This window comes from Paroedura picta, chromosome 7 (assembly GCF_049243985.1).
Source record: "Paroedura picta isolate Pp20150507F chromosome 7, Ppicta_v3.0, whole genome shotgun sequence".
NCBI classification, from domain to species: Eukaryota; Metazoa; Chordata; class Lepidosauria; order Squamata; family Gekkonidae; genus Paroedura; species Paroedura picta.
The window spans coordinates 48,584,414-48,599,424 of record NC_135375.1 but is presented as its reverse complement, the minus strand read 5'-3'; the positions used below and the strand labels follow the sequence as shown (position 1 = coordinate 48,599,424).

The window sequence follows — 15,011 nt, the reverse complement described above, 5'->3', positions numbered from 1 at the left end:
TTTAAAGTATTAGCGGTTTAGTTGTGTGAATTTGCTTCTGAAATTAACCCATCAGCTGCACTCAACCTTTACCTGATTTCATGACAGTACAAACTTATCAGGATTCTGTTTTGTACTCTAAGAGCAGAATTGTTAAGGTTGCAGGTGCAATTTGGGTCAGTTTTGTGACTCACAGTTGTTAACTTTTTGCACCAGTGTTTCCATATTTTATTTTTTTAAGCGAGTTATCTTGAAATGTACATGTCATTCAGAGTATTCTTGCTTTATATGTTACTTTAGAGAGACAAAAATATTATGAAGAATCAAACATTAATACACCTTTTCCTCTCTTTTTTCTAACAGCATCTGCAATACCTGATAATGGGAGAAGGTCTTGTCTAAAACTGAAAGTCTTTGTACGACCTGCAAGTAAGTTCTTTAGATCTAGCTTTAGAGGTAGCTTTAATAGCGCATGCTTTGTTTGGTTCAATAAACAGCAGTAAACACTTCTTTTACTCTTAAAACTTGTGTGGTATCTGTTCTTTAAAGCCGCATTTTTTTCCACCATATCTTTTTTATCATTTTTCACAAAGCTTTTTTCTTATTTGTTTTAAGTACATAGCAGTTGCTAACTTGTTGTTTCTTAGACAGTTGTACAAAAAGACAATTTACTTGGCATTTGCAAAAGTGCCACAGTCTAAGGTATAATATATACATATAATAGCACTATAAACCAGATAGAACAAAAAAAATCAAAACAAAAAAAGGAAAATGGGGAATTTAAGGGTGTCTAACTAACATATTTGGCTGTTATCTCTATTTTTGTTATAGACAACTGTATGAAAACTATAGGTGTTCATGATCGTGTTTTCGATGTTAACGACAAAGTAGAAAATTCATTAGAACCAGCAGGTTAGTATGCTTAGAGAATCTCTGTTAACCAATGCCTCTGTCCCTCTGGTGCTTCCGCTTCTCTTCCCCTTTCTCTCTGCATGCTTTGCATGATACAATGACTCTGCTTTTGTTCATTTCTTGCAGTGCTAATATTGCTTATGATATATCTCATTTGCTAATGCTAGTATTCTTAGTACTGAATGGAAAGTAAAGTATGCTTTTTTTCCCATGACAAATAATTTACTTAAACATGACATCTCAGTTTTTAAAACAGAGTGATTCTTGTGTCCCTATTGCTATCCCATTTTTTTGATAACTTGCTTGCACCATGATCTCCATTTAGGATGTAAATATTTAAGAAAGAAAACGTATGTTTATATGATGAAATACTGTTCCTTCATATATTTACTGTCTCCATGTAAAATTATTTCAAGCTAGTGCACAGCCCACATACTAAACATTACAGATAATGTACTGTTTTTCTAACTAAAAGATTTGCCCAGTGGCTTGACAGAATCTTATTATAGTCAAGGAGTCTCCCCCAAAAGTCACTTTTTGGTAATAATTCTAGATCAGGTATCATGTATTATCTGACCCCATGCACAATAAAACTGATAACCTAAGTGAAAAAAAGTGTTTTGCAGTATCATGCAGGTTCTATGAATGAATATCCAGATATATCCTAATAAGCATATGACTTTTCAAAATGAGCTTAGTGAAAAAGTGCGTGTAAAAGTGTATTCAAATGCATGAATGTACCCAAACATATGTGTATACATCTAAAGAATTCCCTACATTGGATCTTTACATAAATATATATATCCATTTGGTACCACTGCAGTGTTGAGAAATGGTCCTCCAAATGAAACTCATTGGTTTTGGTGGCACTTAATTAAACAGATATTTTCCTGTTTCCCATTTGAAATCAATGGGACTTAAGCATGCAGAACATTGGCGGGGTCACACACATAAGATGCACATATATATAGGTGTTGCGAGCCCTTGGGGAGGGCGGTATATAAATATAATAAATAAAATAAATAAATTAATTAATATATGCACACGTGCCTGTTTGCAGGTAGCCATGGTTTGCAAACAATCTTTGTTTTTGCTGTTGTTGTTCTTTTCAAGCATATTTCTGGGTTTTTAAAGTTTATTTCAGAGTATGTTTGTGTCTGCAGTGAACTAAGTATTTTTTCCTAGTCCATTAACGATAGTGAAATCATTAATGGATTTTTAAAAGCAAGTGTCTGTTTAATATTTCTGTGGACATGGCTTTTACTTAAGCTGTAAGCATTCTCCAGTAAATATGGGTCTGATTATATTTATTCAAAATTATGTTATTAAAAATGACTCCTACAAACTTGGAAGTAGCCCCTTTTTATGGAAAGTTTTCACACATGATAAATCACATGATAATTTTCTCACATAATAATGTGCTAACTTGTCTTGTGCTTCCTTGTCAGTGTAAAAAAAGGGTTTTCCTATAGATCTGGAGAGACTAATTTTATCAGAGGAGTTAATGAAGGACCAGAAGTTTTTGAAGAGTACCTCTTTCTTCTGTACATTGTTTGTGATTTACTGATAAGGAAAATGTAAATTTATCACACACTGTGATCCTCACTTAAAAGATGAGAAGCAGGCCATGTGATTACTAATCTCCCCCCAACCATTTCTCGATTGCATATGAAATTTCCCCTATGTTGTCTCTGTTTTCTTTAGGCTTGGCTTATGCTAAGCAGGGTTCCATCGTAAGTATAACTTGCTGATCAGCTTCTCCATGGTTAAAACTGGTACTGATATAAACTTTAATAATTGTGAAGGACAGTTGGCAAGGGTGGAAGGGAATTCATAAACAAAAATGGAGAAGATTACTTCTGCACTAGTCCTAGGGCCACTGTATTAAATGAAGCTGCGCAGAGGGTAGGGGCACCAATTTATAGAATGGCAGTATTAAAACACAGCATACAAAAAAAAAATACCAGTCTTGATAGAGAAAAAAAACAGTCCAAAGAGTCATCCCATCAAGTGACTATATACATGGAAATCATAATTCAGAACAGAGTTCAGTAGCCTTTGGGGCTACGAATATATTTATTAATAAAGTGTCTGTTGTACAATAAATGCTTGAATGTCATAAAGCATTTTTCCAACAGATGCCTGCCCTGCTTTTCCTCAAAGAAATGACATTATATAACATCTCCTAACTGTGAAACTTCGCTTAATTAGTTTTGTGCCACATAAGGGTTTTATAGTATTAAACCCATTCTTTTTGTTCTGTGAATTTAAATTCCTGTCTGGATGTTATTGTGGAAACTGTCATCCTATTCCCTGTCTTTCCTGCGCACTGTTTTTGTTTACAATAATCACACAGTAAATTATGTAGCTGGCCTAATTAAGACTTTTTGTTTAGAATCAGGATCTTATCACAAAAAAAATTGATCCATCTAGATGAAGTAGCAACCACAACCAGTCTAATATATGGACAAGACCCCAATTCTATAAAGATGTAGAGCAACTGCAATTCTTGCTGTTGTCAGTTGTAGCTATTGAAGTATCCCATGGGTAAAAATAATCATAAACATTTCTACATATCTTTTAGAAAAGAAAAGCAGAAAAACAGTGCTTGTGAGTCAATACAGCGGTGGGATGTCACATCGCAATGGGAAGTGTAATTGTGAACAGATCTCTCAGTAAAAACACATTCAGGCTGACACTAGGGCTTGTTTTGTGAGAGGGATTTCCATTGTACCCATGGGGTCAATACTTTCCAAATAACTTCCATGGCAGAGCACTCCTGTAAAAAGATATCTAACCACCTCTGAAATTAATGGGAAATTGAGGTTACAGCCATATAGCAAGTCCTGTTTTGGATTCATTGTTGTTGAGATTGCAGAGGATTTGCATTTGCAGTAGAGTGTCCACATGGGAGGGTTTTTTTTTAGCACACTTCCCTTTGACATCTGTAAATTTTCTCTGTGTTTTCCCCCCACTGTACCACCAAAGGGCTTTTATGAAGGCTCTTTTCTTAATCAATGATTACAGTAGCAAGTACTTAAAAAAAAAACTCTCAAAGTCCTCCCAGTGGTGCGGTGGAAAAACAGCATCTTTGAGACTGCCACGAGGAAAAATATTGCCAGCATTGGAAAGATTTTTGAAAATTTACACAGACTCTTTTAACAACTGTACAGTTGCACAAAATTACTTGGGAAAATACCATTTGCTAACAAGTTACACATTTCTAACAGCTTACTATTAACATTCAGTGGGGATCATTTGGTTGCATGTTGCTTTAATATGCATGCCTTTGTAGCGGACATCTATGTTTTATACGTTCTTCTGTTTTCTCTTACAAAGGATACGGGGTGGAGACAAGTCAGGATCGCTCACAGGGCACAGTGGCCAGTTAATTATACTTAGCTTTCATTGCATAATTCTATGTAATTAATGCTTCCAATTTTTTTTTTCTATTTTTCAAAAGGAGAAAAGCTTTTTTAAATCAGAAGAACATCTGAATAGCAAGAAAAAAATAATGCTTCACAAAGAAAATACTTTGTACTTAAATTTCCACAATTCTCACTATGCCCTTAAATTGTAAAGCTGGTGTTATCAGTAATGTTTCAGAGTCTATACCTGCGCAGACTCACAGTAGCTGTGGCAAAGTTTAGAATCTGTAACTAACTGAAATATATACCTAGCAATGCCTTCATATTTATGTTTTTGTAGCAGTCAAAACATGCTACAACAGATTTTAATTATACTAGTTGACATGCATATGTTCTGCTAGTGTTACTGGCTGACCTAGACCAGATTCCAAATAGCAGGTTTTTGGCATGGTGAGGAGGACCCCACCCCCACCCCCTTTATTTTGTTCTCTTTGACTAGCAGTTTTTTTGTTCTCTTTGACTTTGGAAAGTCCCCTCAATTACAACATTTTACATATTTCGCCTTATTCTTCCACGAGCTCAAAGTACATAAGACAAAATTAAATCTGATCACAAAAACAAATAACATTAATTAAACACCTGCAATGTAAAACAATATTAAAAACAGCAAGATTGCTCTCATCCAGTTCTGAAAACAAAACACTATTTTGCCACTCATACACATGACCACCGTGTTTTAGCATTGGCACGAGATCTGCTATTTGAGAAACCAAGCCCAAATGGTTCTAGTTACACAGTTCTTCGTGGCTGTAGTAATCCATCAAACATTGAAGGTTTTTCTTCTGATTTTAAACAAGATAATTGCAGTCTTTATAAATTGTCTCTTTTGCGTCACTAAAGAAAGGATGGGCAACCTGGGTGTTTTTTACAATCCCGAAATTCTGGAGCATTAACATATTAGGTATATCAACAACTCTTCCTTTCATTCAGTGTGTGTTTTACAAATGGCATGAAAATGCTTACTTCTCCTTCAGTGGGGTCAAAGTCCTCCAAGGTGGTTAGGTCATACCTCTGCTTGCTCAGGTAGGTAGGGTGAAGTATGTAAATTTGTTGTGTAGCCTCCTATGTGAGTGACTACTAGCTGACCAGAGCTCTACTCTTAGTTGTAGGCTAATCTAATGGCGTATAAAATAAATGCCATGGATACTGAGAGAGCATCTGGGGCTGCTGCAAAGAAGGTGAGCTCTCCCAAGAAGATGGCAGCCCCAGGGAAGCAGCCTTTCCCTGAACCCTTTACACTTTTATTCAGCTATACCAGCTGGGCCATTGGGAGCTCCATGCTACCTTATCCTAGTAAAGGCTTTAAGCTTTACTGGGCTTGGATTTTTTTCCCCTTACAGAATAACATAGCTACCTATAATTTAAGACTTAACCTGTGAATTCCATTTACCAAGGGCATTTCAGATAAAATCCAGAAATCACTTTTTTCCCCATAGCCTAAACCTATTGAGCCTCTTGTGGCGCAGAGTGGTAAGGCAGCTGTCTGAAAGCTTTGCCCATGAGGCTGGGAGTTCAATCCCAGCAGCTGGCTCAAGGTTGACTCAGCCTTCCATCCTTCCGAGGTCGGTAAAATGAGTACCCAGCTTGCTGGGGGGGGGGGGGGGTAAACGGTAATGACTGGCGAAGGCACTGGCAAACCACCCCGTATTGAGTCTGCCATGAAAACGCTAGAGGGCGTCACCCCAAGGGTCAGACATGACTCGGTGCTTGCACAGGGGATACCTTTACCTTTACCTTTAAACCTATTGAATATAAAAAAGCATTTCCTTCCTAAAATGCATTGGGAAGAGGAGATGTTAGCAATAGATCCTGGGTAAGGTGAGCTTTGGACAGGCAACGGACCTCACCAGTGTATAATGCCATAAAGCCCACCCTCCAAAGCAGCTATTTTCTGGAAGTACTTATCTCTAGAACATTTGCAGTTCTGAGTGATCTCCATCCCCCTCCAGGAGGTTAGCAACCCTAGTTTACATGGAAATGGTTGCTTTGGAAAGTGGAGTCAATGGCATTTTGCACAATGGCACTCCCCCTCCAAATCTCGAGGAATTTTGTTGGAACCCTATCCGCCTCCCCCTCCCTACCTCATTCTCTCCTCAGCCTTTCACCAATCTACCTTTTATGTGCCTCCCATCTTTTGCTAAAGTTATTATTTACTTCATTTATATACTACCTTTCTTGACAGTGAGAACCCAAGCAGCTCACATTCTCTTTTCCTTCTATCCTCTGCACACCAACCTTGTGAGGTAGGTTGAGCTAGAAGCAGATGACTGGTCCATTAATCACCCAATGAGTTTCCACTACAAGACATGGATTTGAGCCTCACTCTCCCAGACTCTACTCTGAAGCCCCAACCACCACAACACATAGGCTTTTATAGGGTGGCTGCTGTCAAGTAATGGCAAGCAGCCAGGCCTATTGAGTCATGCACGTTGGATGGTATCAAGTCATCCATGGTATCAAGTCAAGATACCACTGATCTGGAGAAAAAGGCTGCTTTGGAGGGTGGACCCTATTGCATAAATCCACACAAAGTACTTACTGTTTCATATTCTGTTGCAAAATTCTGCTTCCTTGCCTCCAAGAAATTGTTTTTGTGAATAAGGAACTTATCAGCTGATTTACGCACTTAATTGCAATTTCTGGAATGACTATTGGGATGTCAATTTTATCCTGCTTACATTGTTCACATATCCCCCCCATACACACTTTTTTGTATTTCATGAGGATCTCAGACTAACAAATAAATTGATTGATTGCATAAATCCAACCGAGGCTTCTCGCTGTCCTTCTCAGATTCCACCACAAAACTCCAGGAATGTCCCAACCTGGAACAGGCAATCCTGGCCAGCCCTGGCCCCAATGACTCCTCCTTCCAAGTCTAAAACAGCTCAGGAAAGGGCCCTACCCCATCCACTGCCTTCTACTGTCAAAACCAAGTCTGTAAAACTGTGGTTGCCTAACAAGAGCCACTGAGGTTATCTATTGCATTCCTCTTCTCATTTGTTTTTTTTTTAAACCTTGGGGAGTGGAGGCTTAGATCTCTTTTTTTCCCCTGCAAACTTGGGCCCTTTTCATATTTGTAGAAAGCTGTTTCCTGCCCGTTCACAGCTATAGTGCCCAGATTTAAGCATCATCAGATCTGACCGACTTGGTCATTAGTATATGCATACTGTCAGTACCAAGCCCAGAATACTGTGGTTGGTTAGCAACAGCCACTGAAGGAGTGCCTCCATTTCTCACTTGGAGATTTTTAACCACCGCAGGGTGTGTGTGTGTGGGGGGGCGAGTTAGTTTTTTATGCAAACCTGGGTCCTTTTTCATGTTTGTAGAAAGATCTGACATGGCCATTCAAAGCTACAGTCACTGGTTTTAAGTATCATCAGATTTGGCCAATTTAGTTATTATAAAGATACAAAAATATAATAATCTGGAATATAATTCAGAATGGTGTTAAAGTACAATATCTTTGAATGAAAATGAACTATATTTAATATGGTCTGGCATGTTGAGAAACTAAACTGAAATATTTTCCAGATAGACTGGCACTAAGGGCAGATAGGGCAGAAAGCTCAGTGTCCCCCAACTGGTGTTTTTGTGGTCTTGCAAAGGGAGGAGGGAATGGTGTGAGAGCAAAGCCTGTGTGTTATGTGTGTCCGCATTTATAAAATCCTGAAGCAGACATGGACATCAGAAGACACTTCTGCATTGGCCACTTGAAAGATGGGCAGAGTTGCTTATAGAATTCCCTGCAGTCCCCTGACCATTAGCTTGGCATGCTAAAACTGTGGTTGTTGTTGTGGTTGTTATTGTTATTAAATTTATATGCTATCTCTCAAGGCAGCTGACAACTACTAAAATATTAACGGATATCAATTAAAAATATAATATAAATAAAATTGAAAGGCAATCCACATAAACAGACCCAACTAATGAAAAACTAAACCAGTCTTTCTGAACTTTTTTAACCATTAAGAAACTTTTGGAACATTCTTCAGGCTTCAAGAAACCCAGGAAGTGATATCAACTGGTCTCACCTACCTGACACACCCCCGGAAGTCCCATGCCATCAGAACTAACATCACCCAGACACTCACAGAACATAACATCACTTTCCAATGCCAGAAACGACCCAGTAGCCTATTCTGCTGGGCCGGGAACAAAGCTAGGGCAGGCATCCACTGCTCCGTTTTTTAAAAATTAAAAATATATTAAAAATGATTTAACTCCCACCCAATCTTAGAAACCCTTCCACTAAGAAACCCCAGAGTTTCACAAAACCCCTGTTGGGAAAGCCTGAACTAAACAGAAGAGCTCTGCTATGCAGATTCTGTGGAACATAAGTCCTGTAGAGTTTGCGTACTATTTGACAACTCGTTCTATGAGGACAGGGCCACCAACAAGAAGGCCTTCATCCTGGTTGATGCCAGGCAAACATTCCGGGGGAACAGGTACTACAAGCAGGTTGCAAATTGAAGAACACAAAGTTTGGAGAAGGGACATGTTGAAAAAGGTGGTTTGTGTCCCTTTCTCCTTTGGATTTCATCTCCACCTCTTAGTGTATATTAGGAATAAAACAAAGTAAATTTAGATTAATAAGCATATTTTAATTAAATTTAGACTATTAAATTATTTCAAAAGGGTGTTGTAGGTATCCTTTTCTGAGCTGCTACTTTGCATGAGTAGTTTCCTATTTTACAGCTCCAATAAAGTAGTCACACACTGTATATGAACTCAGCTGCTACACTCAACTGCTTTCTCAGTATGGTCCCTTACAGTAGTATTTTAGCACTTCTGGAGTTGCCATATATAGATAATTGGTACAGTGGACTGAAGAGAGGTCATGACTTTGTAGTAGAGTATCTGCTTTGTATGCAGGAAGTCCTAAATTCAAATCCCAGCATCTCCAGTTAAAAGGACTATGTGAGACGCTGGTAATCTGAGTAGACTTTGATGGGTCAATGCTCCAGTTCTGTAGACAGCATCTGTATGTATTCATGGTTCCCCTTGAGAATTCTTTGGTACTTGCATTGTCCAATTGTTATGTGCTATTTTGTAGCTCTTAGAGACTAGTGGGGCTGACATAGCAAGGCCATCTCTAAACACCAAGGCTATCATTTCTCTTTAACTCACTTCCAGTGTAACATGTGGACTTGATATTATACTATGGGGGACTTGTGGAAATGCTGTGCTAATGATGTTAAGCACCCATGGACACTGGGAATGTTTTCAATCATGACACAAGGAGCTTGGACACAGAGAGAGACTTAGAAGGCATTCAAGGATTTGAGACCCATGCTCAAAAACATCTTTTCTACATCCATTGATATTCAAGATATTTCCTTAGTACATAGAAATATGCAGAATATGGATCACACTTTTATGAATAAATTTAGATCTTATGCTATTGTAAATGTATTCATAAAAGTGTGATCCACTTGCTTTTTCTATATTATTACAAAAGGTGCTGAAATGTGTTTATGGCATAATCTTGAGAGGTCATCAAGGATGCAAAACTTCATTGGAATATATGTTTTTTGTTTGAACAGATGATACTGTACATGAGTCAGCTGAGCCATCCCGTGGTGAGAATGCAGCACAGACACCAAGGATATCCAGTCGGCTTTTGGCAACCCTACTGTTCCTTCTGGCAATGCTTTTGACGTTATAGCACATATTCTAGAACCTGTCACAGACAACATCAGGGTCTTGGAACATCAAAGATCCACTTAACTGCTCATCCCAAGAAAGGGACTTGATATTGGTTTTGCAGATGTTCATTTGTTTCCATCTCCCCATCCCCACCACTTCCCTCTCTGCAACCTGAACTATGAACAATACCTGAAGAGGAATAGTTAATCCTCTTCCCACTCCCAAACTTTCCTTTGGCTTTCCCTGACCCCTTCTAAAATAAAAAAGGACTCCAAATGAAAATGCCAAATTTCAATATTGACACTAGTGATTCTTACTTTCCTCTGCAGTCTCTCATAAGATACAACCTCCGGTAGCTCGCTATATCATCTGTATGTGGACAAGGAAGAATAGTGACAGATGCAGTCAGTTGGTGGATAAGAAAGTTGTGTGGAAAACCAAGAAGAGTTTTGACTCTCCGATACAATATTTATGGTTCCTCATTCAGCACTGTAATGACCATCATACAAGGCACTGTGTCATCATGTCAGGACTGGAGGGGAAATATTAAGTATAGATAAAGTATAACGCCATTTCCTCCAGAAAGTTTTCAAAGAGGGAAGACACACCATTTTGTATGCAACTGCCTTGAAAAATCTTTTTGACCGTAGAACTTGTGCTCTACAACAGAAGCCCTGTCTTTAGGGAGAAATAACAAAAGTGACTACTGAGGAATGCTAGCACACAAGTAAGATTTAGGAAACTACACAGGGGTGTGAGTGCCTCTTTTATCTCTCTAAATGAATTGTGCACACCAGAGTTCCTTTTTCTTTTGAAACTGATCGCCATGGTGCTACAATATTTTTTCTTCACATGGAAAGAGGCATCCCCCCCCCTTTTTTTCCTTTTTTGTGAAAATAAAGTGACCTTTTCCAGTGCTGACTCACTAGCCAATAGCCCTGGATACTGCTCTGGGTGATGATACATGCTAAGATGATGGCAGCACTGAACAGAACAAACCTAGTCAAAGACGTTTAATCCCCTGTGATTTTTCTCCTTTGGAAGTTTGGCAGACATTGTCATAAAATGCATTTGGAAAGGGGACAACTGTCATAAAGGGTGGGGTGTGAAAAGAAAAGGGAGAGGAAAGAAATATTGAACTCTGGAGTGAAAATTCAGGCATTGGTTTTATATCCCTTTTCATTTCCAACACAAATGAAAAGTAGAGGCAATGTCTTTGTCAGCAGGAGATCAACTAGATGGACTCCCAAAGACCTTTAAATATTTTTTTAAAAATCCACTAGAATAGAAAATGCATTATTTAGATATACCTTATGCTGAAAGTATATATGCTCGTCCTATTTAAAGACATGAAACATTTGACAAAGATTACAGGGTGCTGACCTACTAGGTGGGAATCGGAGCATAACTGAAATATCATTTACCAGGATATGCTTTCCTTGTAGGTTTCTGTAGGACTAAGTAGCCTGAATTTTGACTTCAAGAAAGAAAGTGAATGAGAGACACCATGTAAGCCCCTGTTTAGTAAGACTGGCTTGAGAACAACATGTTAGAACAGTGGGTTAGATTCCATTCCCAGTAGGATTTTGACAAGATGACAAAAGTGTAACTTAATTTTAAGTCACAAGGCAAATGAACAGCATTTTGTGAAGGTCTCTGTTTTATGAGAGGAAAGTAGTTCTCTGAAGTTGAAGAATTTCAGGATTCAAAACTAGTGGCAAGAGAAAAGTGGTTCCAAGGCACTCTGGGCTTGCCTGATACCATACAGTATGGATTGCATCTGAGAGCAAAAAGATATCAGATATTGCACACAACCCCTCCCCCCCCCACACACACACACACCCTCACAATTCACACTGAAGGATGATCCTGCTTTCTTCACAAAACAATAAACATCCAGTTTGACTGCTAGGAGTGGGAGACTTTTAGAAGCAATAACCTTGAAGATCGCGAAGGAGAAGAACAACTGGGGGTTTTGTATCTGGTTTTTTACCAACCAAAGGAGTCTCAAAGTGACTTACAATCACTTACCCTTCCTCTCTTGTGTTTGTTTCTTGTGCACCTTCCTTGTATACCCAGGGAATTGCTGATCGCCGGGAGATGATAGGTGAATTTCTGCCAGGTGAGACTGGATTCTGGAGATTTTTGATGGGGGAATCACTTGGACGTAAAATTGGGGTCATTTTGGATGGGCAAGTAGTTGTGAGTTCCTGCATTGTGCAGGGGATTGGACTAGATGAGCCTGGAGGTTCTTTCCAACTCTATGATTCTCTCCTCACAATAAACCCCCTCTGAGGTAGGTGAGGCTGAGAGTGCTCTGAGAGAAGTAGGACTGGCCCAAGGTAGCCCAGCTGTCTGCATTTGGAGGAATGGGGAATGAAACCCTTGTTCTCCAGCTTAGAAGCCTCCACTATTATAGATAAGGTTGCATTCCTGTGAAGATAGCATATCAGTCACAAAAATGACTGTTTGATATGCTAACAATGACTGCAGTAGTTTCCCCACAATTTACAAATAATAAAACCCTATATTTACACTCACATTGCTTCAAGAGCATGCTTTTTTAAAAAATAAATAAATTTTCACCACAATGGATTTGACCTTTTATTTTGGCACAATGTGATTGCTAATCCAATGAGTAAAAGTGGCACTGTTTTACAGTGAAAAGGTGAGCTGCTGCATCGCATAAAACAAAAGCCTTGCAGGTAGTGAGTTTACAGGATCTGCACGTTGGATACTTGATGGCATCAGGCAATCCCAATCACATCCAGCAAGAAATGTCTCCAGCTATGTGAACTTCTCTGGTGTGTATGTGTGTGTGTGTTGTCTTGAGTCCCAAACCTTGAAAAAGGTGTCAGTGTCCAAGCATACAACAGCCCTTCTCCCCCAGTCTGAAGAACAAAATCCCACCACCACAGCGGCCCTTCAGCCCTGGCAAGTCTGCCTTGTGTGTCCCACTCTTGATTTGCCACGGGCTTTGCAAAGGAAAGCGGGGAAATAAGGATCAATCTGTTTGGTGGATACTGTGTATCCTTTAATAGACAACAAGGTAACCTTTCGTGTTAGTTTAGAAATATTGTTTTGTACTGTACTTTCTCGGATGGCAAAGGAAAGAAGTGAAACAGGAAAAAAATGCTATGTTTAAATTCTGTATTATTAGCAGCCTCTGTTGTATATAGTGTTTGATAATAAAGTATTAATTTGATTCTTATGTCTTTTGTAAGTGAAAAAATAGAGTTTCATGACACTAAAAAATAAAAAGTACACCCACTGATGATATGACAGAAGCATCCATCGTGGCTACTGAGAACTGAATGACAAGCGGCCACAACATGTCAATCATACGGACTCCCCCATTTACCCAGAATCAAGATTTCACAATGTCAGGATTCAGAGCAATGTAGCATTTGATGACCAGTGTTTTGTCCTCAGTGGTGATGGTCTGATGTTGGAGCTCTGTGGTATTAGGGTTGACATTTCCTTGTGGATTTGGGTTTTCAGTAGCTTGTTAGTTCTCAGTTCCTTTAGGATTGAATCCTAATAATTTTCTTTATAATTTTGCTTCTCCGGGACCTTTCTTTCTTTCTTTCTTTCTTTCTTTCTTTCTTTCTTTCTTTCTTTCTTTCTTTCTTTCTTTCTTTCTTTCATCAACAGTTTGTTTCAGAAGAGGCCTTGCCAGCATCTTGTGTGATATGACTTGATTTTCCTACACCAATAAGCAATGTTTAGGAGAATTCAGAGACACATAATTTTCTTTCCTTATAACCACTACAGAAGAAAGTAATGGTAGCTGGTGAGAGAATGTGTTTTTAACTGATCCCCTATTAGTTGCTTTATAAAAGCAGCGTCTGTATCAGTTTTGGAAGTGCTAAAAAATATGGAACTCATTCATACTGCAGTCAGATTGTGTTTGTTTACCAGTTTTACTTTACCAGTTCCTGGCACTGAATCTGCTTTGTTGTTTTTTCTTTTTTCTGCCTCAGTCCTGAAACTTCTCCTTTTACTCCCCTGCCCCTGAATTTGGAGCAGTGAATGAACAGATCTGTTTCTGATTTGGCATAACCAAGTTTTTCCCATGCATTCCCCCCTCGAGTTTTTCGGATGTGAGACAAATCTCCCTACAATAGGCGTGCTGCCATTGTCTGTACAGTTTAATAGATGCTGGCATGTTGGAGGTTACCCATGAGTCTACAAAATCCGCTTTCCATGCTTACTCTTGACACCCCATTGAAGCCACTCATTGTGTGTCCTTCTGGGTATGAAAGTCCAGCTCAGTGTGGTCCTGTGCTTATACTGCCCTGCTTTGCAGTTTCTTTGCACTTATTCATTGAGTGCTGTTTTTGAAATGCTTACATTATATGATCTTAACAGAAATTGTAAAAATGAATCAAACCCATAAGATCTGTATTTGTATATACACATGTCCGTACAATTATATCTGAATAAAAAAATTAAAGATTTTCATCATTTTAATGGATTCTTTTAGGCTATAGTTTGTTTGCTGAATAATGCCTTTGTTTCAGGGGCTAGTTATCCATCTTAAATATTTGTGGGAAGCAGAATGTTGCAATGAATACAGAACAGAGAGGTTCTGTGGTAGCTGGAATGCAATTTCTGCATGCACTTAATACCTTGAGCTGTCATTACCAGCATCTGGCATGATCTATACTAGGACTGTTGTAAGTTCTGTACTCCTATCTCCCACTCCAAGCATCTGCTTAGTAATAACTTTTCCTATGTAGTTGCTTACACCATCTGCTAGGTGCTGGTGGTAAAAATGCAGCTTACTGCCTCATAATCAGTCTTCTATATTTCTTCTAGTTGAAGAGTCATTTTGCTTATCATGGATTAGTGTGGTCTAAGAGACTGCAAGCAGGGCAGACAGTGCAGGGTGTTTCTCTCCCCACCGTGACATCTGGCTGATAGGTAAACAGGACTGGTTAGTTTTGAATGTGATTTTGGCAAAATCATTATGTTGGCTCCATTTTCTCTCTAGTTCTTTCTGTTCAGCTTCAAATGCTGGTCCATCCCTCCCAATTCATG

General features: G+C 38.9%; 1 protein-coding gene across 2 annotated transcripts in view; it reads left to right on the top strand.

The window, feature by feature from the left end:
• The window catches only part of EFNA5 (ephrin A5), a 231,417-nt gene extending 216,987 nt beyond the window's left edge, over positions 1–14,430 (top strand). Inside the window, exons 3-5 of one of the 2 annotated variants that reach the window (XM_077347738.1) lie at positions 343–408; positions 811–891; positions 9,866–14,430. In XM_077347738.1, the coding sequence (XP_077203853.1) occupies positions 343–408; positions 811–891; positions 9,866–9,987 (269 nt within the window). In that variant the 3' untranslated portion in view covers positions 9,988–14,430. The remainder of the gene's footprint in view (positions 1–342; positions 409–810; positions 892–9,865) is intronic. The other variant, XM_077347739.1, reaches the window with a different exon arrangement.
• Positions 14,431–15,011: the final 581 nt, after the last annotated feature.